Here is a 27,729-nt window from a genome sequence, read left to right on the forward strand (position 1 = left end):
GCGGGAGAGGCGCTTTCGCACGTTCTGCGCGCTGTCTGGTGTGGAGCGTTTGGGCGGCGTGGTCTGAGTCCTTGTGAGAACGGGTGCGCGTTTGAGCTTGGCTGGCCGCGGCCTTGCGAGCCTTTCGGGGCGACACTTTTGGCCTTCTCCCGCCGGTGTAAGAGCTCGCGGCGGGCCGCGTAGCGCTCCGGCCCGGCCTCACCATGTTGGTGCTGTTTGAAACGTCCGTCGGCTACGCCATCTTTAAGGTAGGTGGAAGCGAGCCGCTGGGGGAGAACAGCGGGTGTGTAGGGCAGGCGAGAAGAGGGGGAGCTCTGAGGGGGGGAGTCACCGCTTAGGATGGCGTGACTGCCGCGGGTGCACCCCTGCTCTGCAAGGAGGGGGAAAGCTTGGGGCTTGGGGGGCACGTGTGTCGCGGAACACGTGGCCTCGCCGTTTGGGCAGCCCGGCTCGGAGTTGACCATTTGACCGGCTTAAGAAATGCCGGTAGGAGCCGTGTTAGAATTTTACAGATTTTATTTTGAGTGTTGTGAAGGATTATTGAAAGGTTTTAAGCAGAGGAGTGACAGACTTAATTAATCTTATTAGTAAAGTTGACTTGCCCTGTGGAGAATAGATTGCAGAGGGGACCAGAAAGGAAGTAAGTGTATTTTTCCATTAACGTGGACGAGATAAAATTGCTTGGATTAAGGTTAGTGTGCAGGGAAACATTTGGAGAAATTTTGAAGGTAGAATTGACGGGGTCAGCGGATGGATTAAGCGTGGGTGAGCGGTGACAGGGAAGAGAAACGGTTTTTTGGAAGAGGGAGAAACTGAAAAGTTCAGTTCGGGCTGTGTGAAGCTTCTGTGTCAGACTTGGGCATGCAACTTCATTTCAAGTTTGAAAGCTAGAGGAGAAATCTGGGCTGGTGATAATCTATTTGAGATTTGGCTGTTTCGATTGGAAAAGTTTGAAAATAGAAGTTTATCAGCGCGGAGAAGGTTAAACAGAGGGAGGTTCCTCTAGTGTAATGCTATCCGGGTGTTAGGAAGAATGGGGTAAATTGAGTGCAGTTCCGAGCCAGGCATTTTTCAGAGTTCTGAATATAACCACAAAAACAAGTGTTTTACATATATATATGTGTGTATATATATATATAAAGATAATATGCTCTTATAAAAAAAAGTACTAGATAAAACATATAGGGTTTCTGGTTGTGAATCAACAATTGGAAAGTTTGGAAGGTACATATCAAAATGTTGATTTTGGAGAATTTATCTCGAAGTTTCTCTTCTAACATTTGAAATTATGCCTCTACATTCACTTATTGATTAAATAGTCCTTTTTAAGGAAACCAATAAATAATTAAAAATCAAAAGCTGTTTTGTTTATTGTTCCTCTTATTTTGAAGTTGTCTGTAATTGCACTGTGAGCAATTTTAAGGGATGGTTTAATGACTTAGAGGCCAGGAAAGTATCAGTTTTACTTTTCCCAGTCTCATCTAAATTCTGAAGGTAGAGTACTGCACATGCCCCCAATTCTCCTACCCTACCGGGTCTGCAAATGAATTTATCTAAATTGATGTTATATATGCTATCGTGAACTGGATGCTGCCTAGGGGAAGGAGGAATTCCTCACAATCCACTGGTTGCTTGTGAGAGTGGAAATTGGTTTAGCAATTGTTTGGTTTCTGGACCTGACTCATAAAATTTTCACCTTTGAATGAATTCTTCACTTTTGTGAAGAGTGTACTTTATAAAATGAGTATTCTGTTGCAGTTTTCAGTATTATTTATCTGCAAGTTACTGATAAAATTGTTGGGGTTTTTTGGTAACCTAATAGAGAAATAACCAAGGACTTGACTGTATTGAAACATTGATTCATTTGTGTTTGGAATAGCAGTTATCCATTCTTTATGAATAAAGTAGACCTACAAAATGTTCTGGAAATAGTGATAGTTGCATAACTTTATGAAAAATATTAAATCCTTTCTGTATGCCTCAGACCCTATGCTCAGCTTGCAAGTTTTGTCTTTTTCTTGACCTTTTGTTTGGTTTCTCTATAAGGAATACATTTTATATCATGACTCTGTACACATACCCATATATATAGAGTGGTTCAAAAAGAAATGTTTCTAAGAAATTATTGTTTATTTGAAAGATTTTTATATGACTGCAAAGACAATATGTAGAGGAACTAGTCTAGTTATTTCTAGAATATTGCAAACACTCAACCTGTGTCCCTTATGTCACATGACATACGGAATAAAACTAAAGACTTCCTTTGGCCTTACTTATCCCAGATCTTTTGTAGCTGTACTGCCCAATGTGTAGTAACCTCTGTCCACATAAAATGTGTGTAGTAAAACTGGAAATGAAATTTTAGTTCTAATTCATTTGACTTTCAGTCTCATCATACAGTGCAGGTGTGTAACGTGTACATTCCTTTATTTTCTCAAGACATGCGAGAGTGAGAGACTCCTTAAGAATAGAATGTTTTCAGCAAAGATCCCAGATTGATCTGAATTTACATCCAGTTATAAATGGGTAACTTGAGTTAATTTAACCAAAATTTTATGCTTTGTGAGGAAGCTTATTTCAGAGAAAAAGAGCTTCCACCCTTGTTTTATATGTATAACTGTACTTGAAGAATGTAGCCATACATGCCTAAACTGCCATTTAAAGAAAATTGTTTAAATATTACAGGTTCTGAATGAAAAGAAACTTCAAGAAGTTGATAGTTTGTGGAAAGAATTTGAAACACCAGAGAAAGCAAATAAAATGTAAGTAACCTTGAAACTAAGAATTTAGCTTAGTTAACATTCAGAGATATTTTTAACCTTTTTTCTCTGATTCTGTTATGTTATGTTCATAACTTTGTTTTGAAATGTTTCAGAAATAATATTGCTATGAGCCTGATTATTAGATTCTTTATTTGGAGCAAGACCATCTCAACTAATTTATATTAGTTGTAGACTAGATTAGACAACACCCCACAATTACTATTATAAAATATTAGAAAGTAAAATTTGTGTATTATGTATAAATTTCTGTTAAAAGTAATAGCATGAAGTGCTGATTAACTTTTAGTTTCTTTAGGTTTTGTTCAAGTTTCTATCTTAACTGATAGTTTATTCTTTTTTTTTTTTTTTTTTTTTAAAGGATTTGAATATTTATTTATTTATACAAGCACTGGGTACAGTCAGAAGCGCAGGAGGGTGAGAGAATTCACCAGAGCCAGAGCGGGGAGCAGAGCAGGCAAACTGAAGCACACTGCTGAGGGGAGCAGTGGGTGGCAGGAGAGGCTTGCACGCCATGTGGGACCCTCCTCTGGTGGCCAGGGAGCAGCTGAGGATCGAACCGGTGCTGCAGAGGCTGCAGGCAGCTTCGCAACCCAGCGCTCAACCAACCCAGCGCTCAACCGCTGCGCCACCGGGGAGGCCCAGTTTATTCTATCTTAACTGATAGTTTATTCATTCTTTGTGACTTCTTCCTAGCTCCTTCTGGAGTAATAATTAAACTATAAATCCTGAACGCTAGAACTGAGTTCCCCCAAGGTCGATGGATAAGAATGTAGAATATAGTGTAGAAACCCAGCTTACAGAACAAGTGACTGGTGGAAAAGATCTGACTTTTCCTCGGGATAGAGTTGAGATACTTATTTTTACCAACTTCAAATAGTTCATTTGGTATGTATTGCTCTAGGGAAGGACCTGACAGTTTTCTTGATACATGTGGATTTGGATTGTTTTTGGACGTCAGGGTGCATTCAATAATTTATCCGTGAAAAAGAAGCAAATGTAGAAGGAAATTACATAAACTTGCTCAAGACTGTTAAACCCAAGAAGTGTCATATTAAACAATTAGGGAACAAAATAGAGATACAGAATTGATAATGGCAAAACCCAAAACTTAAAACAACTTAAAAATTCCATTATTGGCTGAATTGTTGAATACATTGTATATCTATAAGACTTCTGTTGATCTGGAGAGAGGCCCATGATATATCAAATACTCCAGAGTAGTGGTTTTTTGTTTTTTGTTTTTTTGTGTGTGTGTGTCTGTGGGACCCTCGCCTGTGGCCGGGGATCGAACTGGGGCTGTAGAGGCTGCGGGCAGCCTTGCAACCCAGCGCTCAACCACTGTGCCACCAGGAGAGGCCCTTTTTTTTCTTTTTTTTTTTTTTTTTTTTTTTTTTTTTAAAGATTTATTTATGCAAGCACTGGGGTACAGGCCAGAGGTACGGGAGGGTGAGAGAATTCACCAGTGGCAGAGCAGGGAGCAGAACAGGTAGAAGGACTGAAGTACATTGCTGAGGGGAGCAGCAGGAGAGGTCTGCCTCGCCATGTGGGAATCTCCCTAGCAAGCCGGAATTGAACCAGCACTGCAGAGGCCGCAGACAGGTTCACAGCGCTGTGCTCAACCCGCTGCACCACCAGGGCTGCCCTGTTTTTTTTGTTGTTGTTGTTGTTTGTTTGTTTTTTGTTTTTTTAAGATTCTTTTTTGCGTAGAAGAACTGGGGTGCAGGCCAGAGGGGTGGGGAGGTAAGATGATTTACCCGAGATAGAATGAGGAGTGGAACAGGCAGATCTACTGAAATACACTGCTAAGGGGAGCAGTGGGCAAAACAGGAGAGGTCTGCTGCACCTTGTGGGTTAGCTCCCTGGCCTGGGTCTGAACTCAGGCCTACCCCTGGGCCTTTGAGGTGCTATCACTGAGACTTAACCCCTAGGCATCAGGGTGGCCCGCTTCAGAGTAGTTTTTTATAATATTCCGTTTTTGCAGTATCCATGTACATTTATTCATTTGTAGAAGACTGGAGAGAGATGAATAGAAGGATGGAAATGGGTTGGGGGTAGGGCAGATTAAGATGACTTTATTGCTTTTTCTTTAAATTTTTACAATGTTAACTGTTTAAGGGTCCTCTCACTGGGTGTTCTCTGGGTAAGAAAAGCTTATTTAAGGTAACACTCTTAGACATGACAGAACACTAGTTTAATTCAGTTGTTCATTTGATTCATTGTTGTCAATGATGTATTCTTGTTGGAACTGAATCTGAGTGATTTAACTCAAGTATTCGTCACTACCACTGAGACAACAATGGGTTAACTATATTTGCTTCAACAGAACATGTTACCCTGCCCATAATAAGTATATGGAGAGGATGGGGGTAAAGTAAAGGGAACAGGAATCATTTGCAGTAGGTGGACTAGTGAATGTTCTAAGATTCTTGACCTAAGAGGTAGGTCAATTCAATGCTATCATAAGGGTATCTGTGTCCAAATTTAAGTATCAGAGGTTAGGTTGAAGCTTCAACATCTTTCCTGAGGTTTAACTATGTTAGCATACCTTTTCGATTTCCTGAGTTTTTTTGAAAGTTTAGAATCTTCTTTATAATAGTCTAAACATTGCTAGCCTAGCACTTAGAAAAACTGGTCATTTTATAAAGACTATCTAGTTACATCCTGGTTTCCAATGACAGAAAAATTTATTCTACCACTAATTCGTACAAAGTGTTATAAACCAATGCTGCCTCGATAAAGGGAGGGGGATTACTAAGTGTGTACATTAAAAGAAAAAAAAAAACATACTTCAGAGGGGGTGTGGACCTATTTTCCTAACAGTCCCTCTTTCCTAAACATGTGACTTGCAGAATCAGTGTACTTCCATAACATATTTTTGTTTTTTTAATTCTAGAGTAAAACTAAAACATTTTGAGAAATTTCAGGATACAGCAGAAGCATTAGCAGGTAAAATCAAAGACTAGCTTTTGTATTTTGCATTATTATTGTTAATCTTGACCATTTGTTACCTTACTTAAAGATTATTTGCTTCAGTTACCTGAGTTAACTTTATTCAATGTTGTCAATGATGCATTCTTTTTGGAACTGAATTTAAATGATCTTAACGCAAATTCGTCACTACCACTGAGACAACATTGAGTTAGCTTTTTTCACCATAGGGCTGTTTTTTTCCCATGTGATGAGAGGTGAGAAGTGGTTAAGTTGATCTCCCTGTGGAAACCAACAGCATAGTGCTGAAGCACAATTCAGTAAAGGCTGTTCTACGAGGGACCAAGGTAATGTCAAGTACACAACTCTGATAATTATAACCCAAGAGTAAAGTTGAGAGTAGCCAGGATTCACAGTTGAAAGAATAAAGCAGCTCGCCAAGGGTATATGTTTTTAGTTTGAAAAAACACTTTATTATTAAAAGTTTTAGGAAAATTAAGAGTTTGTATGTTTAATATGAAAACTAGAGTGTTTATCTAAAACGGGCATGATATGTTAATGATTTAGAAGAAAAGCTGACTCATCCTTCAATTAGTCCTCATGATGGGACAATAGACATACAGTGATAGCGTTTATTAACTAGTTTTAATTAACTTCATTAAAACTTGGTCACAAGATTTTTTCTTTTTTTAATATTAGGGGAAAAAAGACTTGATAAAACCCTAATCATAAGGCTTTTTGCTTGCATTCTGTGTCACAGATAAGGCAACTAGTTGGTGGTATAATTTGAAAATGAAGGGGCATAAAGAAGACTAAGAGTCAGGCAAGAATTTGACAGACTCAAATAATTTTGGTTATCAGCTAGAGGAGATGGGTATAATTCTCTTTTGAAAATGAGAAATATAACTAAGTGTGCTGGGATATTAATGGACAACCCCAAAACATGGCATGGAATATAAACTAAAGGGGAGGGCCCAGCAATTCACCAATTTTTAAAAATAGGGCTGCTTTATCAACTGAAAGGATCATGAATCATAAAGTGTAACTATAGTAATTTTGGCTTGGAGAATTTTTTTTTAGATAGTTTTGTTCACAAAGCTTTAAGATTAAATATGACAGCATTTTGGTAAAATGCCTAGCAAAATTGTTAGGTGTATTCAACTCGGGTCCATTATTCACAGATTGATTTGAACAAGTCCTCCTGGAGTTGTCTGTAAAGTGTTACAGCCCCAATCACAAGTGGCCTCTTTTGAATTCCGTTTTTTATATAATCTCTTTAACACAACAAAAGGAGACTTTTACTATTAATAGCTAATATATTGATCACATGGCAATTGTCAGATTTTATATACATAGCATCAGAATTGTTATTTGATCCTTGAAACAATCCTTTGTGATATGTAACATTAATCACTATTTCACAGATAAAACTGGGGCTTGAGAGGTACCTCATTTCCCTATCGGGCTTCTTGGTATTCCTTAAAATAGTGTAAGGTAAACATAGAAAATGCCATAGTAGGTGGGGATTTAAATTCATCCCTTACCTGCCCCTTCTATATTCCATGAAGTTAGAGACAATTTTTTTTCTTAACTGTCAAATTCCTACATTTTAGCATATAATTTTTTTAAAGATTTATTTATGCATACAGGAACTGGGGTACAAGCCAGAGGTGCTGGGGGTGAGAGGATTCACCAGAGACAATGGGGAGCAGAATAGGCACATTGATTGAAATACACTGCTGAGGGAAGCAGCGGGCGAGACAGGAGAGGTCTGCTGCACCATGTGGGCAACCTCCCTGGTTGGCTTCTGATAGCTTCATAGTGCTGAGACTTAACCCCTTGCGCCACCAGGGAGGTCCTATATAAATTTTTCTTGATAACTGTATGATAGTTACAAGGTCTGTTGGGAATCTGGTTGTAGAAATCTCTATAGTGCCTTTTCCCATTTATTTTTATAGAAAATTTAGTATCACTTAATTAAAATACCATAGTCCTTTCTGGGAATTAATTTCCTGTTATCATTTATAAGGCAGTTTTGACAGAGCCAATCCAAGTAGCTGTAAATGTCATAGGCATGTAAAACTCTAGCTTAAGAAAGAGTGATGGGGTGTAATGTCAAGAATTGATACTGGACGTGGAACTCTTTATCAAATTTTCAAATTACAGGTCTTTCAATTAGCTAGAATAGAATTTGGAGCCAGCCTACATTTAGATGTTACAGAAGATCTAGAGTAGAAACTTTCAATAAGAACTCCACTTTTATTAGAAAGGCATATTTATTATAAGAACTCAATATACAAAATGTAAATGGTTAAAACCCAACAAAAGTAGCTTGAATCCTAACTTCTTAGAGTGCAGGATCCTCTGTAAGAGCTGTGTGGTAGTGAGATGGCTTTTGCCCTCACCTTCATCTTCCTAGAAAAAAGGTGAAATGAGCTTATAATTCATATGCATGGGATATGATCTGGAAGGAAGAACAGTTGGGACCAGTTTGATTATGCCCAAACTATCGGATCTTAGAAATTGTGATAGACTTCATTTCTGCCAGGCATATTTTAAAATTCAGCTAAAATCTAGACATCAGAAAAGATGTTAGTCCCATTGGGTCCAGGTATCTAGGTGGGGGAAGGTGAGAATTATAAAGTAGCAGATTTAGAAATTGCCAAAAATTAAAGCACCTATCCCAGAATTAAATAGCCTACTTTCAGCAATAAGTGCTCCATCACTGCAGTTTTACAAGGAGAAAATTTGTGACACATCTGGGTCAAGAATTAGGAGAAAACAAGATCTGAGTATTCCACAGTCCAGAACATCAGGCCTGCCTCTTAGTAATGATGAAAATGAATCTATTTGTCATTCTAAATTTAATTGTGCTTCTAGCTCTGAATTCAAGATAAGATTTGTGTCACATAGGAAAAGAATAGCTGAATCTGTTTTACCTCCTGGTTCTAAAGTAGAGATGAGGTGGGAGTGTCAAATGCGATTGTGAAATATGTAACTTGTAAAACATTTTAATTTCAGAGGTAATGTTAAATTTAGTCCCTTTGAAAGGAAGTATTTTTTTTTTTACTTTTTTCCCTTAATTTAAATAAGATCTTAAACTCTTAAAAATGTAAGAGTTAATTCATTTGTTTTTCTTTTTCCTGAAAAGCATTCACAGCTCTGATGGAGGGCAAAATCAATAAACAGCTGAAAAAAGTTCTGAAGAAAATAGTAAAAGAAGCCCATGAACCTCTGGCTGTAGCTGATGCTAAACTAGGAGGAGTCATAAAGGTAAAGATAGGATTTTCTTCTTGCCCCCTGATCAGGGTCCATCAAAGAGCATAATGACTACAGGGCCTCCCCGGTGGCGCAGCGGTTGAGCGCTGGGTTGCGAAGCTGCCCGCGGCCTCTGCGGCGCCGGTTCGATCCCCAGCTGCTCCCCGGCCGCCGGAGGAGGGTCCCACATGGCGCGCAGACCTCCCCTGCCGCCCGCTGCTCCCCTCAGCAGTGTACTTCGATCCTTCTGCCTGCTCTGCTCCCCGCTCTGGCTCTGGTGAATTCTCTCACTCTCCCGCGTTTCTGACTGTACCCAGTGCATGTATAAACAAACAAACAAACAAATAAATTAATTAATTAAATGCGTGCCTCTTTAAAAAAAAAAGAGCATAATGACTACAAAGCCTAGCCTATGTAATGAGTTGTTTGAGATAATTTTTCATAGTTGATCTTTTTTCCTAGGTTGCATATGATTGGTTTCCAAAACTAAGCATATATAAGTAATGTCTTGACTGCCTGTTGTAGAAAATATAAATCAAAAAATGATAAAAAATTAACTTTAATCCTGTCTCCCATACATTATCTGTTGTTCATGCTTTGTGTATGTCCTATCAAATTTTTGTTTAGCCACATTGTTTTTTTCTTCAAATGTAAATGAGGTTATGGCATTTAATTTTTTTGTAAAGATTTATTTATGCATACAGGAACTGGGGTACAGGCAGAGGTGTGGGGGTGAGAGGATTCACCAGAGACCAGAGTGGGGAACAGAACAGGCAGATTGACTGAAATACATGGCTGGGGGGAACAGCGTGCGAGTCAGGAGAGGTCTGCTTTGTCATGTGGGTTAGCTCCTTGGCCAGGGAATTGAACTCGTGCAGCAGTGGCTACAGGTTGCTTCATGGTGCAGCAATTTAAACCCTTGTGCCACCAGGGAGGCCCTAATTTTTTAAGTGTCTTAAATATAAGGTGAAATTGGAAAGAAAGACTGAGAGGTGACATGCAAGTATGAAAAGCAGGGCTGTTTGAAAGCTGGTTGTACTAGTTTGATCTTCAGACATTCGAGTAGTAGTTCAGCCATGTTTAATTTTTGTGTTCTTAAACATACTTCTGATCCTTGAAATAAGGTCTTTTTAGTTGGCAAGGTGCTAAGGAGATTTGAGGGTTTTTGAAAACCAGGATTATGGATAAGATTAAATAGGTTATTTCTAATACTGTGACATGTGAGATGAAAGTTTGTATGATGAAGATGTCTGTTTTCATCCTTTAAAGTACCTATAAATCTTAGTCTGTGTTTTTGTGGTAAAACAGATTTCAGCATACAAAGAGCACATTGCTGAATGGTGAGATTATAGATAAGGATATTTCTTTCCATTTTCTCTTTTAAGAATTTATACTGAGTGTCGCTGTTTACGTACTAAATAAAGATTTATTTATTTATGGAATCAAGAACTGTGGTACAGGCCATAGGTGTGAGGGGTAAGAGGACCGACCAGAGACGGGGGACAGAACAGGCAGATCGACTGAAATACACTGCGGAGGGGAGCAGCGGGAAAGTCAGGAGAGGTCTGCTGCGCCATGTGGGTAGCTCCCTGGCCAGGGATTGAACTCAAGCTGCTGTGGCTGCAGATAGCTTTGCAGATTGCATTTGTGCCACCAAGGAGGTCCTAAATATTTTATTCTTAACCATGGCGCGATATCGTTTTGCTTGCCTATCATTTGCATTTGATGAACTGTTGACTAACATGAAAAAGTTAGCAAAAAATGAATATGTTCAGAAGAAAATTTATCCTGTTTGTTTGGGGCATGTGAAACTTAAATGGTATTTTTAAAGATTTTTGTATGTGTGTTTGTAACAGACATTAACATGTTTATATTTGGAAGTGCTTAAGGGATGCTAACCATTACTCACATGTATGAAAAAGGCCTAAGGCTCAAAATGTTGCTTTTCATTCAGTTCCTTTCTCTACTTAAATACTATGGAGCAAAATAGTCTGGTATATTGCCTTATTTATTTTTTTATTTTACTTATGCATACAAGAGCAGGGTTTGGGGCCTCCTTGGTGGTGCAGGGGGTTAAATCTCAGCACTATGAAGCTATCACCAACCACTGCAACATGAGTTCAGTCCCTGACCAGGATGCTAACCCCCATATGGCGCAGCAGACCTCTATTGTCTCGCCCTCTGCTTCCCTAAGAAGTGTATTTCAGTCACTCTGCCTATTCTGCTCCCCACTCTGTCTCTGGTGAGTCCTCCCACCTCCCATACCTCTGGGCCTATACCCCAGCTCTTGTATGCATAAATAAATAAAATAAAAAGAGCTGGGGTGTAGGCCAGTGATGCGGGGAGGGGAGGTGGTGAGAGAATTGCTCCACCAGTGAGGCCCTATCATCTTAATTTTTAAAAAGAACTGAATAAAATCTCCCACACCAACAAACAAGGACAAAACTGCTAGGTTAAATTGTATTCGTCTTTTTAGGCAATTTGATTCATAAATAAGTGTCCTTCCAGGAAAAGTATTGAAACAAGTCTTGACTTACACCTATAGTATATTCAAGTGTTCTTCCCACAAACACTAGAAACTCCTCTTAAAACAAACAAAAAAAAAGATTGGGCCTCCCCTGGTGGCACAGTGGTTGAGGGCTGGGCTGTGAAGCTGCCCGCAGCCTCTGCAGCACCCGTTCGATCCCTGGCCGCCGGTGAGGGTCCCACATGGTGCGCAGACCTCTCCTGCTGCACCCGCTACTCCCCTCAGCAGTGTATTTCGTCACTCTGCCTGTTCTGTTCCCCGCTCTGGCTCTGGAGAATTCTCTCACCCTCCTGTACTTCTGACTATACAGAGTGCTTGTATGTATGTATGTATAAATAAATAAATAAATCTTTTTTAAAAATTAAAAAAAAGATTTATTTATGCATGCAAGAGCTGGAGTGTAGACAGGAGGTGGGGGGGAGGTGAGAGGATTCATAGATAGCGTGGGGAGCAGAATAGTCAGATATACTGAAATACACTGCTGAATGGAGCAGTGGGCGAGACAGGAGAGATCTGCACCCTGTGGGTCACCTCCTGGCTGGGGATTGAACTCAAGCTGCAGTAGCTGCGTATTGCTTCATAGTGCTGATGCTTAACCCCTTGAAATACCATGGAGGCCAAAACTCCTCTTTATTAAAACTGAAAAACTATATCTTTGTGAAAGCTTTTTTAAATGATAAATGATTTCAGTAGAACTTCTCTTTATTTGAAATAAATATTCTTGTTCTTATAGGAAAAGCTGAATCTCAGTTGTATCCACAGTCCTGTTGTCAATGAACTTATGAGAGGAATCCGTTCACAGATGGATGGATTAATACCTGGGGTAGAACCACGAGAAATGGCAGCAATGTGTCTTGGATTGGCACATAGGTGAGATTTACTGGACAATAAAGTCAACTTATATTTAACAAGTAATTATATAAAGCTTTTCTTTCTCTTTTAGATTTTTTTTATTTATGCATATAAGAACTGGAGTGTTCACCAGAGGTGTGGGGGATGAGAAGATTCACCAGAGAGAGTGGGAGCAGAACAGGAGGATCCGCTGAAATACACTGCTGAGGGGAGCAGTGGTTGAGGCTGGAGAGGTCTGCTGCACCATGTGGGTTGCTCCCTGGCCAGCCGGGGATCAAACTCATGTTGCAGTGGCTGGCAATAAATAGCTTGATAGGGCTGTCTTTTTTTTTTTTTTTTTTTTTTTTTAAGATTTATGCACATAGGGAATGGGTACAGGCCAGAGGTGTGGGGGGGTGAGAGGATTCACCAGAGACAGAGTGGGGAGCAGATCAGGCAGATTGACTGAAATACACAGCGGAGCGGTACTTCGGGTCATATGGGTCACCTCCCTGGCAGGAGACTGAACTCATGATGCAGTGGCTGCAGATAGCTTCCTGACTATTAACCCCTTGTGCCACCAGGGAGGCCCCTTTATAACGCTCTCTTTAACCCTTGTATGTAGCGCTTTTCTAAGGATATAATAAATACTAACTTAATCTTTATAGCAGTGTTATGAGGTAATTGGTGTCCATATTTTACAGATGAGGAAACTGATACTGAAAGTCAGTACATCTGGTAATTCATGGAGCCAGAATTTTGAACCCAGCAGTGTGCCTGCATTGCCTGAACTCTAAAGCACATCATAGGCATAGTCTGGTGTTAGATTTCATCATTCATGAGGCTTTCTTTTTTTTAATCCCTGCTGAGTCATTTCGTTTTATGATGCTATCTCCCGAAATTTTCTCATCTGTTATGGTCTGTTTTTAGTGTCTGTGTCTGTATTGCTTGTTTTACTCTAGTTTTTAATTGAGTTTTGCAAAAAGGTGAGGTAAACCATATCATGCTTAACTCCCGTAGAACAGGCATTTCTGTGCCTCCTTAGTGGCACAAGGGGTTAAATCTCAGCACTAGCTATCAGCAGGGAGCTAATCCACATGGCACAGCAGACCTCTCCTGTCTCACCCACTGCTCCCCTCAACAGTGTATTTCAGTAGATCTGCCTGTTCTGCTTCCCACTCTTATCTCTGATGAATCCTCACACTCCCTGGACCTCTGGCCTACACCCTAGTTCTTCTACACAAAATAAATAAAAATCTTTAAACAGAAAAAATAGGCATTTCTGCTGTACTCTACTTGGCATTCAGGGAAATTGCACTAACATAACAAGAGTTTTGGAGAGAAAATAGGATTATGTGTAGTGAACTCAAAACCTATAGAACTTAGTAACCAAAGCTTTACTACCAAAACCAGTAACACTAAAAGTTACTAATATAGTTTAAAGAAACACATTAAATTTATGTTAAACACTATAATAAAGAAAAACAAATTGAATCAAAATTTAATGTTGTGGCTAATTAGCGCTGTGTATAGTAGTTCTCAATCAAGCAAAATCAAATACCAAGTATTGGAGGACATTTGATAGTGTCTGGAGACATTTTGGTTGTTAAAGTTGAGATTAGAGGACTGCTAGTAACATAATGAATAAAGGCCAGGGATGTTTCTAAACATCCTGCAGTACACAGCATAGCTCCCTACAATATAGAATTATCAGGGCCACATGTCAGCAGTGCCAAGATTAATAGTGCTTTAATAGGGCCTCCCTGGTGGCACAGGGGTTAAAGTCTCAATGCTGTAGCCAACTATTGGAGCATGAGTTCAGTCCCTGGCCAGGACGCTAACCCGCATGGCACATCAGACCTCTTCTGTCTCTCCCACTGCTCCCCTCAGCTGCGTATTTCAGTATATCTGCCCGTTCTGCTCCCCACTCTGTCTCCTGTGAATCCTCTCACTCCCCCACATCTCTGGCCTACACCCCAGTTCTTGTATGCATAAATAAATAAAAATCTTTTAAAAAAATTGTGCTTTGATATATAATATTCCTTCATGACTTTCTATTTTTAGGAATTAGAGTGTTAACATTTTTTCTTAACCTGCTGTTATAAAGCTTTAATATGCTGTCAAAATCATATGTGAACTAATATGACTTGCATCATCCTGTTTGTCATTCATAAATTAATTCATGTTTCAGAAATCATTAATAGAGTTTAGCAGAACAAATCTATTAGCTTCCTTTTAAAGCTGCCTTCCTTTTCTTGTATGTTATATTCCTATTCAACTGATTTTCCTGTGTAGAGAAAAAAAGGAGTTCCAGGGAGAGGAATTTTTGTAAAAATAAGTTTTTTGGAAGATGTTAATTAAATATTTTTCCTTGATGTTATCTTAGTCATTTGATATTTTTCTCCACAGTTTGTCCCGCTATAGATTGAAATTTAGTGCCGATAAAGTGGACACAATGATTGTTCAGGCAATTTGTAAGTATACTAGCTACAACTTCTAATTTGCTCCTCATTTTTTTTCTGCTATTGAAACTACGTTTTATAATTTTATCTGTTGTGGAAGAGATCTAGAAGTTTTCTAAATTTAGTAAATAAATTAGTAAGTAAATAGGAAAAGGAAAAACTACCCATAATTTAACTATTTTGAGATAATGTGAATTATACTATTAATATAAACTTGTCTCTTTCCACAAAAATGATAAAACTATAGAGGGAACTGTGTTGTGTTTTGTTTGTTTCATTTGCTTTTATAATAAGTCATTATTCCATGCCATTAAATGATTTTTAATCTTAAAAATTTCCGATTTTAAAATTCCTTTTAGACTGTAATTGCATTTCTAGGTATGTACCCAAAAGAATTGAAAGCAAATATTTCAGCAAGTATTTATACACTCATGTTCATAGCATTACAATAGCCAAAAGGTAGAAACAACCAAAATATACCTAACAAATGTATAAACAAAATGTGTTATATATATAAAATGGAATATTGTCATCCTTAAATAAGAATGAAGTTCTTCTGATGCATGCTGCGACACAAGTGAATTTTGAAAACATTTGCTAAGTGAAATAATCCAGACCCCAAAAAACAAATACCGTGTCATTCCACTTAGGCAATATCTAGAATAGATAGTTTGTAGAGAAAGAAAATAGAGGCGGTTGCTAGGGACTTTGGGGCAGAATCGGATATAGGAAGTTATTATTTAATGGAGTTAGTATTTAATTAATAGTTCCACTTTGAGATGTTGCATTTTGGAAATGCAGAGTGATAATGGTCGTATAACATTATCAACTGATGCCACAAATTTCTACATTAAATGGTCAAAATGGTAAATTTTGTGTTTATTTTAAAATACCATAATTGTCAAAAGCTCCTTTTAAGTTGGTTTTTTTTTTTTCCTCTCAATTTACTGTAGCTTTACTGGATGACTTAGATAAAGAACTAAACAACTACATTATGCGGTGTAGAGAATGGTATGGATGGCATTTCCCTGAATTAGGAAAAATTATTTCAGATAATTTGACATACTGCAAGTGTTTACAGAAAGTTGGTGAGTAACTTTATTGTTTAAAACACTGAACATAGGGCCTCCTTGGTGGCGTGGGGTTAAGACGCAACCTGTGAAGCTCTTCCCAGCCAGGGAGCTACTCACATGGCACAGCAGACCTCTCCTGACTAGCCCACTGCTCCCCTCAGCAGTGTACTTCCGTCAATCTGCTTGTTCCCCACTCTGTCTCTGGTGATTCCTTTCACCCCTCACACTGCTAGCCTCTACCCCAGTTGTTGTATGCATAAATGAATAAATCTTTTAAAAAATAAAACACTGAACATACTATAGATTTATTGTTAAAAGATGAGTTAATAGTATTTTTTTTTCTTAAAAACCTCCCACTTTTTTGTGACTTGCATGGTTTGGGAATGTGGTCATATTAATGTCTGTCTGATTTCAATTAGTGACTTTAACTTGGATTTTGATGGCTCATGCAACAGAGCAATGGCAGACAGGAGGGGTATGTTGCGCCTTGCAGGTCAGCTCCTCAACCTGAATGGAACTCAAGCCACAGAGGCTGTGGATAGCTTTGTGGTACTGAGACTTAACCCCTGCACCATCATGCTGGCCCCCTATGACACAATTTTTGAAGGGAGGTGGTAGGGAGAGATTTTGATCTCTAAAATCAAGCCTTTATATAAGGAAAATGCTAGGTCAAACTTACTCGCTTTTTGTTTTGTTTAGGCACCTTTTCTTTGGCTTATCTCTACTTTTTCTTTTGACTGTTTGGTGGATATTATATAATTTGTTGAAGAGTGATTCTCCCTCATCTGCAAACATTCCATAGGCGATAGGAAGAATTATGCCTCCGCCACACTGTCTGAATTACTGCCAGAAGAAGTTGAAGCAGAAGTGAAAGCAGCTGCAGAGATATCTATGGGAACAGAAGTTTCAGAAGAAGATATTTGCAACATTCTGCATCTGTGCACTCAGGTATACTGTATACACAAAATACTTTCAATGGTGCTTCTGTAATAATTTTCTGATGGCAATGATGATTTTTAAACTTATTGTTCACCTGATAAGTAAATATGAAGGTGTTCAGTCACTACCTCATCTGATGCCATCGTTATCAATATGCTTAGAGGGAGATTCATACTAGAATGAAGTTAAAGGCATATATTTATAGCTTGTAGCAAAAATTTTTCTTGTTTGGTAGAATCTATACAATAATCAGAAAGGGTGACACAAGTGTCTAGCCCTTGGAGTTTTTTGTTTGTTATTACTCATTTTTATTTATTTATGCATACAAGGGCTGGTGTGTAGGCCAGAGGTGTGGGGTGAGGGGTAAGAGAAGTCACCAGAGACAGAGTGGGGAGCAGAACAGGCGGATCAACTGAGATACACTGCTGAGGGGAGCTAGAGAGAGGTCTGCTGCACCACTTGGGTTAGCTCCCTGACAGGAGTGTTGCAGTGTCTGCCAATAGTTTCATAGTGGTGAGACTTAACCCCTTGTACCACCAGGGAAGGCCCTTATGTAATAATATTGACGTAACATTTGAGACAGTGTATTAAGTTGCTTATGTTATCTAATAAATTGTATACATCTGTAGTGCTTAATTTTCCCAGAATTGTGCAACAGTTGCTTTATAATTTAGGACTCTGATGTTTAGATGTGTGAATTTTATACTTTGTTTATTCTTAAAAGACATTTATGATTTATTCATTTTTCCCCCTATACTAGGTGATTGAAATCTCAGAATATAGAACCCAGCTCTACGAATATCTACAAAATCGAATGATGGCCATTGCACCCAATGTTACAGTCATGGTTGGAGAATTAGTTGGAGCACGGCTTATTGCTCATGCAGGTGATCATTTTATTTATTTACTTTAAAGATTATTTATGCATATAAGAGCTGGGGTACAGGCCAGAAGTGTGGGGGATGAGAGGATTCACCAGAGACAGAGTGGGGAACAGAACAGGCAGATTGAGCTAGGTACACTGCTGAGGGGAGCAGTGGGCAAGTCAGGAGAGGTCTGCGCCATGTGGGTTGCTCCCTGGATGGCCGTGGGATCCAAGTTGTGCTGCAGAGGCTGTGGACAGCTTCATAGGTTGTGTCTTAACCCCTTGCGCCACCAGGGAGGCCCCATTTTATTTATTTTAAGAGATTCATTTTGTTTGTTTATGCATACAAGAGCTGGGGTGTAGGCCAAAGGTGTGGGGCAGGGTGAGAGGGATTCACCAGAGAAGGGGAGGGAGCAGAACAGGCATATTGACTGAAATACACTGCGGAGGGAAGCAGTGGTAACAAATAGATAGTGTATGGTGGGAACTATGGACCATGCGTGATCAATGATGATTTTTATTTGTATGCCTGATTTCCTTTTGGATAATGAAGGCATCTTTAGTCACTACCTCTTCTGAGACACTTTGTGGTCCATTTTCAGAATTTTGTTATGGTTGATTAGAATAATCAGATGAATGTGGGAGTATAAAGTCAATTAAGATTTCATTGTGATTTCTAATAAAAGTATGTGTGTGGTCGCAATATGGATTCATTTTATTTTCTGGCCTTCGTTGGTTTGTGTAAGTATTGAACCTGCTTTTGCAATTTCTGAGTGAGTAGTACGGGGGTTAAGGGCTGCCTCATGTTTTATGGTACACTGATTGCCTTCTCTGGGACTCAAGTCTGACACTGGGCATTCTGTCATTGTGCTTCAGGAGGTCAATAACTAGTCTTGGGATGGGGATGTAGTACAATCTACAGCACCCTCTCTATTCTTTTCCTTACCAAAGACCAGCCTGTCTGAAGCTCCCCAACTTCTCCTACTCTCTGGTATTCAAAGGTGTGTCCCTCCACACCATGTCCGGTCTCCCTTCCCCAGTGCCCCTGTTTGGCCAGGTAGCCCTGCCATTTGTGTCTCCTGTCCTATACCACAGCCTTATGATGTTTCTCTCCATCCACCTTCTATTGAGTGAAGCATGAAATCACCACTATGTCCTCTGGTGTAGTCTGTTGGTTTGTCATATCCAAGGGATGTTTGATTTTCACCCCAAGCCATGACATGAACTCTTAGAAGTTCTGCATAGCAAAAGAAAAAACTGCTAGTGTCACCTTCGAGAAATCATCTCCCTAATTAGTGCATTTTTAGGTATTCTTCACTCATAACTTTAACAATAAGGACAAATACAGTGAGAAATGTATCACATATTTCTACCAACATTTCCTAAATAAGTTTCATTTATCTATGTATTTTTTTCACATCTAATGTAGTAGAATATTTAAAATATTTTTCCCATGGTATATGCTAAATGAAGTATAGAGAAAATGTCTCTCAAATTAGTAAAATTGGGCCTCCCCGGTGGCGCAGCGGTTGAGCGCTGGGTTGCGAAGCTGCCCGCAGCCTCTGCGGCGCCGGCTCGATTCCCGGATGCTCCCCAGCCACCGGAGGAGGGTCCCACATGGTGCGCAGACCTCTCCTGCCACCCGCTGCTCCCCTCAGCAGTGTACTTCGGTCCTTCTGCCTGTTCTGCTCCCCGCTCTGGCTCTGGTGAATTCTCTCACCCTCCCGCGCTTCTGACTGTGCCCAGTGCATGTATAAACAAAACAAATGAACAAACAAATAAATAAAAATAAATAAAAAAAACATGCCTCTATTAAAAAAAAATTAGTAAAATTGAATTAATAAGCTTAAACCTTTAATTTGCAATAGAAAGACAAACCTTTGCTTGTGATGATGTTAAGTGAACAATGCAGAACCTGAGGCAACAGGATTTTGGGGGAATTCCAAACTATGGAATCCTGTATTTTGTAATTTTTACTTATTATGATGGCTAAAGTATTTAGATTGCAGGTATTTATGTTTCATACATGGAATTCTTAAACACTTGCATTACATTTATTTTAACTGGTTATTTTTTTCCCCCTCCCCACCTTAACTGGTTATTTTTTAGGTTCACTTTTAAATTTGGCCAAACATGCAGCTTCTACAGTTCAGATCCTTGGAGCAGAAAAGGCACTCTTTAGAGCCCTCAAGTCTAGACGAGATACCCCTAAATATGGTCTCATTTATCATGCATCGCTTGTAGGCCAGACAAGTCCCAAACACAAGGGAAAGGTGAGTGGCAGTTTTCCTGTGGGAGGCTTTTTTCCTTCAAATAACACATATTCTATACTATGCAGTAAATCTTTCCTTTGTTTCCTTCTCTTAAGAGATGTGTGGATTTTTTTTTTTTTAAGACTTATTTATTCATGCATATAGGAGCTGGGGGCGGGGGGTGGGAGGTGAGAGTATTCACCAGAGACACTGAGGAGCAGAACGGGGATATACTACTGAGGGAACTCATGCTGCAGTGGCTGGTGATAGCTTGATAGCGCTGAGACTTGCCCCACAAGGGATGCTCCAGTGTGTGAATTCTTTAAATAAAAAGAAATTTTGTACACTGAAAGGAAAGATTAGAAGTTAATTTCTATTATAGCCATTTTCTTTTACTGTGTTAGTATTTTGAGTGTCACAACAAAAAAGGTTTTCTGTGGCAGAGAACAAATTTAACATCTGTATTTATGAATGATAAAAAACCATAGTTCATGCTATAACATGACTGATAGAACTTTAATGGATCCTTTTAATAGCTCTAGAAGACGCAGAGGTTTCTATTTTACTACAGACGAGTAAACAACAGGATTAGACAAACTGTCTTGAAACTTTTATAAGACACATAGTTCAATAGAAATAGGACACATAGTTCAATAGAAACTGAAATTTTATAAAAATTCAGAGCAGAGATATAGGAGGAAAAAGGATTTCCATAAAGTGTATTAGCTTGGAAAGGAGTCTCTAGTGTTGGAAAGACTTAGGGAGAGAAGATTACTTATACTAGACGACCTAATGGTATAGAACTGTCACCAAATACAAACTAAGGGTGATACAGGCAATGCAGTTTGAGACACTACCACAATGATGGTGGTTCTGATTAATCTGTTAACCATTATATTGTGGCAAAGATTACAGTATATGCTAGGTGGCTTAAGTTGCATGATTAGTAATACTTTGATAATTCCTAATTCTAGAAAATCCTGGCATTAATGGTAGAGTGATGATTTTCTGCAGTTTTCTTATTAATACAGTTTTGAGAATTTTTCTATAATAACTTGAAATGTAATAACTTGAAATCTAATTTTATGTTTTCTGTTAGATTTCTCGAATGCTGGCAGCCAAAACTGTTTTGGCTATCCGGTACGATGCTTTTGGTGAGGATTCCAGCTCTGCTATGGGAGTTGAGAACAGAGCCAAGTTAGAGGCCAGGTTGAGGACCTTGGAAGATAGAGGGGTAAGAGCCATATCTTGCCGGTGGCAGAAGTAGTAGTTGTGAAAAGTTAATAAACTGTGAGCAGTTTATGGCCTTAGTCATTTCACCTGCTAAACAGTTTTATTTCATGATATATTTTTGCCCAATGTATTCTTTTTGTGACTACTGTTGAGTTTTCTTTGTATTTACCAGAAATTGTGTGTTGAACAGCATTGCCCTTAGAATATGCTGTTGAAAGTAACAAAAAGGAAACCAAATAGCACTGCTTCCTGGTTCAGTGGTCTGTATTAGAAAGATATGATTCCTTGGAAAATACTAACTTTTCTTTTTTTAGATAAGGAAAATAAGTGGAACAGGAAAGGCATTAGCAAAAGCAGAAAAATATGAACATAAAAGGTGAGTACATTTGTGAGGATAGATGAACAATATTATTTTTCTTTTTAAAGATTTATTTTTTATTTATTCATGCATACAAGAATTAGCATGTAGGGGCCTCCTACACGCAGCGGTTGGCGCTGGGTTGCGAGGCTGCCCGCAGCCTCTGCAGCACCTGTTCGATCCCCCAGCCAGAGGGGTGGGGGGTTGGGGGGAGGATTCACCAGAGACAGAGTGGAGAGCAGAACAGACTGATCTACTGAAATGCGCTGCTAAGGGGGGCCATGGGTGAGACAGGAAAGGTCTGTTGCGCCATGTGTGGGTTAGCTCCCTAGTTGAGGATCCAACTCAGGCTGCAGCAGTGATACTGGTGAGACTTTATCTTACGGCACCAGGGAGACCCTGTTTACAGCATTTTAAATATTTTTCCTATTTTAAAAAGTATTTAGTACATCATTCTTCTTATTTGTACAATGTATAATTTCCCCATAAAATTCTCTCCACCATTTTACCCATGCACCATCACCATAGTCCCCTGTGCTCTTTCCACCCAGCCCCATCCTTTGCTTTTCTGCTCCCCTACAGAATGTCTCTGATCTATCGTTGACTGTTGATTTTGACTTTCACTTTTATTGTAGTGACTTTTTCCGCCATCCCTTATTTGGTTCCTTTACATTCCCGGATAAGTTAATACAGTATTTTTCAATTGTAAACTTAAACATCTTAATTTTTTTCTTGCCAATTACAGTTTTCCTTATTTGTGTGGTTTTATTTATATGCTTATTTTACATTGTTGCAATAAGTAACCATAGTATATTTTGGGCTTTTTACTCCCCCCCCCCCAATATTTGACATTTTTCCCATTACTGAAAAAAAAACATAGCAACAGGCAGAAAAATCTAAGACTGACCGAGGCATGATAACATATTCGGACAACCCTGAAATCAGCTAAAAATGTATGGGCAGGGTGTTTTGGTTACTGTTGTTACTCACCAAATACTAGTGAGGTTATTTATAGTGGAGGTTATATATGTATATATTTTAAAGATTTATTTATTTTATGCATACAAAACTGGGGTACAGGCCAGAGGTGCAGGGGTTTAAGAGGATTCATCAGAGACAGAGTGGGCAGCAGAACAGACGGATTGACTGAAATACATTGCTGAGGGGAGCAGTGGGTGAGTCAGGAGAGGTCTGCTGCACCATGTGGGTAGCTCCCTGGCTGGATATCAAATTCATGCTGCAGTTGTTGCGGACAGCTTCATAGGTTGTGTCTTAACCCCTTGCGCCACCAGGGAGGCCCAGTGGAGGTAATATTTAGTACGGCTTTTCTGGAAGCAGTTTGATCGTATTTATCAAGTTGTTAGCCCATAAATTCTACTTATGACTCTTGTAACCATTTATAATCGTTTGGTATGAGGAAATTTTCTCTTATTTTCCCCCTATGCAAATAGAATATTTTCCTTTACCTATTAAATATAGTCACTATAGGATGCTCACCCATTCTCTTGAAGTAAGCTTGATGAATTTGGAAAATAGTAATCTCTCTGCCTTTTTAAAACTGTTAGTATTGATAAACTGCCCCCAAGTCACTAAATGAAACAACATTGTATGCTGATGAATTATCTATTGTTAACTACTTTAAATCTCTTTAGAATTATTTCAATTACAGATATTTACAGAGATTTTCTAAAATGCTTTGGTTTTTTCCAGTGAAGTGAAAACTTACGATCCTTCTGCTGACTCTACACTGCCAACCTGTTCTAAAAAACGAAAGTTAGAACAGGTAGATAAGGAGGATGAAATTATTGAAAAGAAGGCCAAAAAAGCCAAGGTTAAAATTAAAGGTTAGTTTTCATTTTTCACTTGTCACTTTATAGACGTATTTAAGACAGATTTCATATAAGTCTAAAGTACAGCCATTGAACTTACTGTGAAGCCACTATATTAAAAGCTGATGTATTAATGCCATCCTATTCTCTAGAATAATATTGAGATATTGTTAAATTCGCCAGACTTCATGGGGGAATATATGAAAAATTCTTTTGATGGTGTAGAATTATTTATAAACTAAATATACCAAAACCAGCTTTTACTGAGTTAACTATTTTGAGAATCAGCTTAACATAGGAGAAAAGGTGTGTTTTCACACCTTTTTAAAAAAAAAAATGTTTAGTGTAGGATTAATGTAGCGGTAGTTACCATTGTATCTGTTATATAAAGTGAAATAAAGTAATAACATGAACAGGGTAGTCTGTCATCATGGCAATAATACTTAATAGGTACTCTGTTGACCTACACTATCTTGGACAGTTGATTATCAGATTCCTCCATTTAGTGCCTGTACCTGTATTGAGAATCTAATGCAGTAATAAGTCAGGCATTAAAGCAATAACTGAGTTAGTGATCAAAGTATATTAATAGCAATTGTGGGCTCCTATCCTAGAGGAAGAAAACAAGTCACTTAATTCCTGTGCTACTATTTTCCTTATTAAACAGTAATCATTAGTAACATTTGGAAAACCATACTCCAGATTTATTTTTGTATATCAAACTTAACATTCCTTGAACCTTGCCACTCAGTTGGATGCTCCACAATTTTTTTCCCATTTTATAAATGGCTCTAGTTGTTTTGGCCTTCACCCTTGACTCTTATAACTCAAACCTGTTCTGACAGCAAATCCTCTTAATTCTATTTTGGAAACATATACCAACTCTAACCACTTATATTTACCACTGTCATTCTTCATACAGGTGCTACTATGGTACCCCAATTAACTCTCTTGATCTCTTCAGATTCTACTTGTTCGCTCTGCTCTAGCTGCTCTAGCCTCCTTGCTATTGAACCTGCCAACTCTCCCTCTTCCCCAAAATTACTTTGGCTTTTACTTTTCTCTCTGCCTGGATTTTTTTTTTTTTTTTTTTTTTTAAATAGAGGCATGTTTTATTTATTTATTTATTTGTTTGTTTTTGTTTATACAAGCACTGGGTACAGTCAGAAGCGCGGGAGGGTGAGAGACTTCACCAAAGTCAGAGCGGGAAGCAGAGCAGGCAGAAGGACCGAAGTACACTGCTGAGGGGAGCAGCGGGCGGCAGGAGAGGTCTGCGCACCATGTGGGACCCTCCTCTGGTGGCCGGGGAGCAGCCAGGGATCGAACCGGCGCTGCAGAGGCCGCAGGCAGCTTCGCAACCCAGCGCTCAACCGCTGCGCCACCGGGGAGGCCCACTGCCTGGATTTTTTTACCCTCAAAATAATGTGCAGCATTTACTCCCTTACCTCTTCTAGATGTTTGCCTGGCATTGTTCCATGCATTAAGCTAAATATTTTGCGTGTGTTAACTCATTTAACCTTAGTAACAATCAAATAAGATAGACTATTACTAAATGTTACAAATAAGGAAATATTTTACACAAGTAAAACAAATTACTCATAGTCATAACAGTTTGAATTAATCCCAGGGTTCCTAACTCTGGATCACAAACTCTTAATCATTTCAAATGTAATTGGTTCTCCTTCCCCCACCCCACCCCTCAGGAGAAAGAGGGGAAAAAAAAAAAAAAAACAGTGGATTTGGAGATCGGATAAATCAGTTTAATCTGAATTTCCATATATACAGAGCTATGTGATCATGACAAATTTACTTCTCCCTGAGTTTGTTTATATCATTTATAAAGTTAGTGGTATTAGATAAGTGTTGAAGAATCTTTCCAATTTTAAAATTATAAAATAAACATTCAATAGTGGCCAGAATAACAGGGAGGAAAACAGATTAAAAATTTATTTAGGTGGGAGGGGGCATCTAAAACTGTTAAATTATTGTGTCTTTATATTATATTCAGTTGAAGAAGAAGAAGAAGTGCTAGTGGTGGAAGAACAGGAGACATCTGTGAAGAAGAAGAAGAAAAAGGACAAAAAGAAACATATTAAGGAAGAACCACTTTCCGAGGAAGAACCATGCACCAGCACAGCAATTTCTGTATGTTTGCTTTTAATTACTAATACTTTATTAACATGGACAGAATCTCCATATTTAATTTTAATTTAAAAAAATTATTTATTCGGGCCTCTCTGGTGGCATAAGGGGTTAAGTCTCAACACTGTGAAGCTATCAGCAATCACTGCAGCATGAGTTCGATCCCTGGCCAGGGAACTAAATCCACATGGCGCTGCAGACACTGCTGCTCCCCTCAGCAGTGTATTTCAGCCAGTCCACCTGTTCTGCTTCCCACTCTGTCTCTTGTGAATACACACACACCACCTCCACCTCTCCCCCCGCCCTCAAGCTCTGGCCTACACCCCAGCTCTTGTATACATAAATTATTTTTTTTTTTTAAGATTGATTTACTTATTTATGCATACAAGAGCTGGGGTGCAGGCCAGAGATGCGGGCGGTGAGAGGATTCACCAGAGACAGCGTGGGGAACAGAACAGGCAGACGGACCGAGACACACTGCTGAGGGGAGCAGCGGGCGAGACAGGAGAGGTCTGCTTCACCATGTGGGTTGCTGTCTGGCCGGCCAGGGATTGAACTCATGCTGCAGAGGCTTCGGATTGCTTCATAGTGTGGTGCTTAACCCCTTGCGCCACCAGGGAGGCCCTATGCTTAAATCTTTGATAGAGGCATGTTTATTTATTTATTTATTTATTTATTTATTTGTTTGGTTTATACATGCACTGGGTACAGTCAGAAGCGCGGGAGGGTGAGAGAATTCACCAGAGCGGGGAGCAGAGCAGGCAGAAGGACCGAAGTACACTGCTGAGGGGAGCAGCGGGCGGCAGGAGAGGTCTGCGCGCCATGTGGGACCCTTCTCCAGTGGAAGGGGAGCAGCCGGGGATCGAACCTGCGCCACAGAGGCCGCAGGCAGCTTTGCAACCCAGCGCTCAACCGCTGCGCCACCGGGGAGGCCCTATGCTTAAATCTTTGAATAAAAGATTTATTTATGCATGTATGAACTGGGGTGTAGGCCAGAGGTGCTGGGGAAGTGGGGGTTCAAAGGATTCACCAGGGACAGAGTGGGAGAACAGGCAGATCTTGTGAATCACACTGCCAAGGGGAGCATGAGGTGATACTGGAGAGGTCAGCTGTGCCATACGTGGGCTAGCTTCCTGGCTAAGTATCAAAACTAGGCCGCCGTGGTAACAGCGTGATAGCACTGAGACTTAACCCCTATGCCACCAGGGATCTGCATATTTTAATTTCTGTGTCAGAAATAACCAGGCAGGTTTTTTTTTTTGTTTTTTTTTCTTTTCTTTTTTTTTTTTTTCATTCCCAGCCCCCCTCTGTGAGCCTGGGCCGGCCCCAATAACCAGGCAGTTTTAAAAAATGTTTTTTCTAGATGTTTGCCTTACATTCCTGGTTTTTACTGATAGGAGGTAAAAATAAAATGACTTTGTGGCATTTATAGTATAATTAAGGTGACTTCCTAAACCTAGAATCCTATGACAAAATAGGTTTGAGGAAGGTTGAGGATATGATTTGCTAGAGATCACATTCATAGAGGTATGGTTTGTATTTTTATATTTTAATCTTTACCCCAAATTTGTTTCATGAGAAATAGAGCTATTTTACTTTTTTTTTTTTAATAGAAAAAAGTTATTATTAGCCTCCCAAACATTTAGAACTCTTTCAAAGAGCATTCTTGTTGGTTATTTTCAGAGTCCAGAGAAGAAGAAGAAGAAGAAGAAAAAGAGAGATACTGAGGACTAATGGAAGGGGGGAAACTATAATTGAATCACCTGGACACATCATGCTTAAGATTCAGTAGGAATATACCCGTGGTGCTCTCTAAAATATTTGAGAGGCAGTTGGATGAAGCAAAGTGATTAACCATCTATAACTTTTCAAACCTATTTGTGTCTTGGCATCAACTGTGTTAACTTTATTATGTCGTCATTTCTCAAAGTCTTTGTTATACAAATAAAAATATTTTCTTTGTATTTTAAGACAGTTCTGTGATCTCTTTATATTAAGTAGAGAATCTTTGTCCTTTTCCTATATTTTAACATTTGAAGATTATAGTTTTGGTTATTATAGCTGAAAAGAGTTGTGAGTTGTTAATTTGAAACAGCCTTTTGGAAGGTAGTGATTAGATGGACCAATTAAAGAACCCACTCATATATTTCTCTTGCCTTTTGGAACTCTTGTATTTCTTTTTTATCTATTTAAAGCTGTGTTTTGTTCCAAAGTATTAGGTTGTCAGAAAAGTTATGATGCATTTTTGC

At 39.1% G+C, this 27,729-nt stretch overlaps 1 protein-coding gene and 4 non-coding genes across 6 annotated transcripts; all 5 read left to right on the plus strand.

The window, feature by feature from the left end:
• Positions 1–27,450, plus strand: NOP58 (NOP58 ribonucleoprotein). 2 transcript variants are annotated; one of them, XM_037523854.1, is made up of 15 exons: positions 1–248; positions 2,686–2,762; positions 5,677–5,729; positions 8,863–8,984; positions 12,230–12,366; positions 14,737–14,801; positions 15,743–15,877; positions 16,665–16,810; positions 17,562–17,688; positions 19,776–19,939; positions 21,018–21,152; positions 21,466–21,527; positions 23,220–23,353; positions 25,347–25,483; positions 27,164–27,450. In XM_037523854.1, the coding sequence occupies exons 1-15, from the start codon at positions 204–206 to the stop codon at positions 27,212–27,214; spliced, it is 1,590 nt and encodes a 529-aa protein (XP_037379751.1). In that variant the 5' UTR covers positions 1–203; the 3' UTR covers positions 27,215–27,450. The 2 variants fall into 2 exon arrangements, with proteins under 2 accessions (XP_037379751.1, XP_037379750.1); XM_037523853.2 differs by lacking the exons at positions 1–248; positions 2,686–2,762; positions 5,677–5,729 and adding an exon at positions 5,747–6,058.
• Positions 4,996–5,084, plus strand: LOC119256455 (small nucleolar RNA SNORD70). Its single transcript, XR_005127785.1, has one exon. It is a non-coding gene; the product is annotated as a small nucleolar RNA SNORD70 (small nucleolar RNA).
• Positions 5,835–5,922, plus strand: LOC119256456 (small nucleolar RNA SNORD70). Its single transcript, XR_005127786.1, has one exon. It is a non-coding gene; the product is annotated as a small nucleolar RNA SNORD70 (small nucleolar RNA).
• LOC119256461 (small nucleolar RNA SNORD11B) lies at positions 16,861–16,946 on the plus strand. Its single transcript, XR_005127791.1, has one exon. It is a non-coding gene; the product is annotated as a small nucleolar RNA SNORD11B (small nucleolar RNA).
• On the plus strand, positions 18,167–18,250 carry LOC119256460 (small nucleolar RNA SNORD11). Its single transcript, XR_005127790.1, has one exon. It is a non-coding gene; the product is annotated as a small nucleolar RNA SNORD11 (small nucleolar RNA).
• Positions 27,451–27,729: the final 279 nt, after the last annotated feature.

This window comes from Talpa occidentalis, unplaced genomic scaffold (genome assembly GCF_014898055.3).
Source record: "Talpa occidentalis isolate TD23 unplaced genomic scaffold, MPIMG_talOcc4v2.1 talOcc4.3, whole genome shotgun sequence".
Lineage (NCBI taxonomy): Eukaryota > Metazoa > Chordata > Mammalia > Eulipotyphla > Talpidae > Talpa > Talpa occidentalis.